The following is a 4,088-nucleotide window of genomic DNA, read 5'->3' as shown; positions in this document are numbered from 1 at the left end:
GGAGAGGAGAGGAGAGGAGAGGAGAGGAGAGGAGAGGAGAGGAGAGGAGAGGAGAGGAGAGAGGCTTTCTACTCACTAACTAATAATCACCAAGGTTATCAGGGAAGAAGTCAGAAAATCTTGAGAATGTATTTAGTAAATCTTAACTGTGTATAACTGTTGGCGAAATTCATGGCTGCATTCATTAAGCTCCTTTCTCAAAAAAAAAAATATTTTAATGAACATATTGTAGCCAATATTGTTTTGAGAAAAAAAAAATATAATTAACCACATTGTGCATCATTTAATGTTTTTATAATCCAGCCATAAAGAACGCGGTGTYCTTTTTTTACTGCCTGACACGTAGCTCTGAAGCAATAGCCACATGAGGTCACTGTTGTTCATACACGAGTCATAAACTTGAATCACAAAATTTTCAGTTGAACGAAACCAAAATGTGTGACTGGAAAATAAAGTTCAGTGCATTATACATTAATAAAAATTTGTCTTGTGCAGTCTGCAAGAAGAATTTATTAACATGGGAAATATGAAATACAAACATTAAATGCATAAAATACAGATTATACTTTAGTAGTCTTTTTGCATTTGAAAAACACTTAAAATTATCCCATAATGCCTGAAAAGAGCATGGACATTATCTATTATCTTTACTGGAACTTTCTCTGTMGTACTTATTCAGCTGTGTTGCCACAATGGCATCAAGAGTTTCATAAGACTTAGAACTCTSTAATTTTTTACTTGCTTATCTTTCAAGAGAGATTTTATTTTTATTCCTGCTTTCACATGTAAAGTTTAGCATCTTCAGAAGCATAAAACTGCAAAAAGTTTAAATATTACAAGCAATGTGAGATGCTCTGGCATTAGCGAAGCCAGCTGTTAGACAAGCATTGTTACAGCAAACCCGTGTACTGAACTGCAGTGCGAAGCCATCCTAGCTGTGAATTTGCTTACAAGTTTTCTGTCAATTCTTAAAATATATTATACTCATCATGCTGATAGACTTTCTCTGAATGATTCATCCATTCATGTGATTGTATCAGCATACATTATCATAACAGCTTCTCTTAAAAGATTGCATAGCATATATGATAAATTCAGTGTTATGAAATTTCAGAGACAGTACATTTCTTTTTTGTTGAATTCTTCTCATAAAAGAACAAAGTGTCATATTCAYCAGTGCTATATAGTCATGAAATTAAAAACCTTATCACGATCAAAATCATCAAGAGAATAGAACAGAAATAGCAATCAAAAATGTCAGCTGAATTTGAAGAACTGCATAATTAAAATCTTACTCCCCAAACTGAATCAAAGTCACATTTGTATGCTGCGATTCTTTTAGGGAGGTGTTTTTTTTTTATTGTTGGTGTATTTATCAGCATGCATTTAGATGCAAAAGCACGATTTGTTCTACTAATAAAATAAAAGATAACTTTAAAAGTTGATTAGTTTTTGCAACATCTTTTATCAAGCTACCATGCATATTAACTTCTACATTTGAGCATTAAAAGCCCTCACTACATAATGCAATAAAATTCTGCTTTAATAGGACATTAACACTGTAAAAAAAAAAGCAACCCAGATACGTGTTCAGCATTTCTTGCATTTATTTCTTCATCCGTAAGCAGGTAAGTAAATAAAATTCCTCATATTATGCAATTATTTCATATCTCTGGATCCCCATATGGGATTTTACAGATCATCGAGAAAACTTTAACATTAGGTATATTCATCTTCAGTAAAAGAGCAACTAAACAATGAGTCTTAAGGACAGAGCCTGTATAAAAAAAATGGATAAAAAAGTGGGTCAATACAGTATACTACCCCCAATTTCTATAGTCTGTAAATAGACTTAAAGCTGGAAAAAAAAAAACTTTTAATTAAATAACCATTAGCTTAAACTCTACAGCTGATCTGACTACACATAATTTGACCCCCATGTTTATAGAAACAAAACATTATATAATTACAAAATATAATTAACTACGCTAATTAAGCTATAAAATAACAATAACTCTCAGTAAGTATGTCACTACAATTTGCTGCTTAACTCACTTAATTCATGACTGTAAAGGAAGGCTAAAGGAACTAGATACAGGAGTGGAAGACTTCATCCAGACTCAGAATTCAACTAAAGTTTGAAAATCTGTAGGAATAATTGGTGAAAAATCAGTAGCAGCCTGTGCAGCAGATGATTGTTCAACAGTGAAAACGGGTGTGAGTGTGCATGGCTGCAAACACCATTCCTGTAGATGGTGGCCCTTCTGCAATCTGAAAGGACATGAGTTTTGTCTCAAGATTTGTTAACAGCATCCCCCAAACAGCAGTTCAGCCAGCATTGCTCTTACAGAGGAGTTTGATAACTACCCACAGAAATGTTTGATTGATAGGGAAGCAAAACTGGGTGTTTTTACTTGCAGAGCACAATAGATGAAATTACTTGATAGTGCCATCATGCAGGAAGAGAGAARCCTCTTTCACTCCTTAGACTCACAGCACTATCACGGAGCAAATGAATACTTTTATTTTGGTTCTTATGTTCAAATAGATCTTTATACACTGTACTAAAAATTGTCCTAACAGATCTGACCTTTTAACCACATGAGCTATCAACTGTTGCACAAGATAAATATATGAGAGAAATTTTCAGGAACAAGTCATATGACAAAAAATTCTACTTAATGTTTTTTAGYTGTTTATTAACTTGTGAGTTCCTTCTTTCTTTTGCTGTTTTTTTTTTTTTTTCTAATAAAGTATTTCTGCCTAAGCAAGCAAATTAGCTAAAATATCCCCTGCTATCTTGCCCTTACTCAGTAATCAAAATCCTTACTGAAATAATTTACTACAATATTAGGACTGTTTCTTGAGTGGWATCCCTTCAAGATATTGGCAACACACCACTGGGTTCCCCAGGAAAGAAAMATCTTCTTTACTAGAAATACATATTATTGCACCATCYACTATACCACCTAAAAACTCAGCARCCCAGGGGTTGRACTGTTCATCACAGAATGGAACCACTTAATGTGTCACTCCAGCAGATGGTGATGGGGCAGGTGGAGGGCTTTTATTTTCATTTATTTCAAGTGAGTTTTGATTTATTCTCCAAGAATTTTCACCAAGAAMTTCTCTCCCTCGCCTTCATAACCCACTGCATTAGGGTGCCTGGCAAGTCAGTGAAGAGGAGAGAGGGTAACATATTTTTGTGTGAGTCATATGCTGGTAATAGTCTGAGYTATTTTACTGTCTAAAGTAGCTCTTTCATCTCACAGGTAGTTTTACTACTGCTGGTTAAAGGTTTAAAAGAATGTATGGTCAGTCTATCTCAGGGGCAGCCAATAAACAGTCAGAAAACACACTGGGGAAATTTTAAATCAGAGAGTTCAAATATTATTTAGARGCAGCAAGTAAAAAAGACATTCCACCACAACCCTGTGATCACAAATGCAGCTTTATTTAATGTATCTCTAGAGCTTGTGACTTATAAGGGTCAATTTGGTAGCATTCTTTAGAAACGTTTTTGAGATTTCATCCTTTTAGTTGTTCAAGAGTACACTTATAAGAAAAAAAATAGCACAGTTAGTGTCACCCATAACTCTTTTATAWGAATCCACATAATTTAAACATATGTATTATGTATTTTGCCTTCCTCCCAAACTGATCATCCATCCACAGAGATGTAAAGATCATTGCTGACATACACAATTCAGGATGTGAAGTCATTCACAAGTCTTCCAGGATATAACAGCAATAATAGAAGTAATACAATCGTAATTATAATTAAACCTGTGTATAACATTAACGTGAAGTCAAACAGTTTGTTCCAAGTATGTAGGTTTTTGAAGAGCTTACTCTCTGTACAGGAGTTTCTTCTTCCAAACCATGGAATCCAAGGTTGAGAGCCAAAAAGGCATCACCTCTCTGATCACCAATTGTCACCATACCCATGATGAACATATCTTTTCTTTAAGTGAGTTTCTTTAATTTCCATCTAATCAAGATCTTGGAGACATGTAAATATGCAATTACTCATTTTTACTTAAGAAATGTGTGTGCACACACTTTTCCTTTTTTTTTTTTTTTTTTTT

At 34.0% G+C, this 4,088-nt stretch overlaps 1 protein-coding gene across 1 annotated transcript in view; it reads right to left on the bottom strand.

Moving 5' to 3' along the window:
* The window catches only part of TRDN (triadin), a 250,735-nt gene extending 246,787 nt beyond the window's left edge, over positions 1-3,948 (bottom strand). Inside the window, 1 exon segment of the mRNA XM_057363578.1 lies at positions 3,853-3,948. Within this exon segment, the coding sequence (XP_057219561.1) occupies positions 3,853-3,948 (96 nt within the window).
* Between the last annotated feature and the right edge of the window lie 140 nt (positions 3,949-4,088).

This window comes from Malurus melanocephalus, unplaced genomic scaffold, assembly GCF_030028575.1.
Source record: "Malurus melanocephalus ecotype Western Australia unplaced genomic scaffold, MMel_1.1 scaffold_29, whole genome shotgun sequence".
Taxonomy (NCBI): Eukaryota; Metazoa; Chordata; class Aves; order Passeriformes; family Maluridae; genus Malurus; species Malurus melanocephalus.
This window is presented reverse-complemented; position numbering and strand designations above follow the sequence as displayed.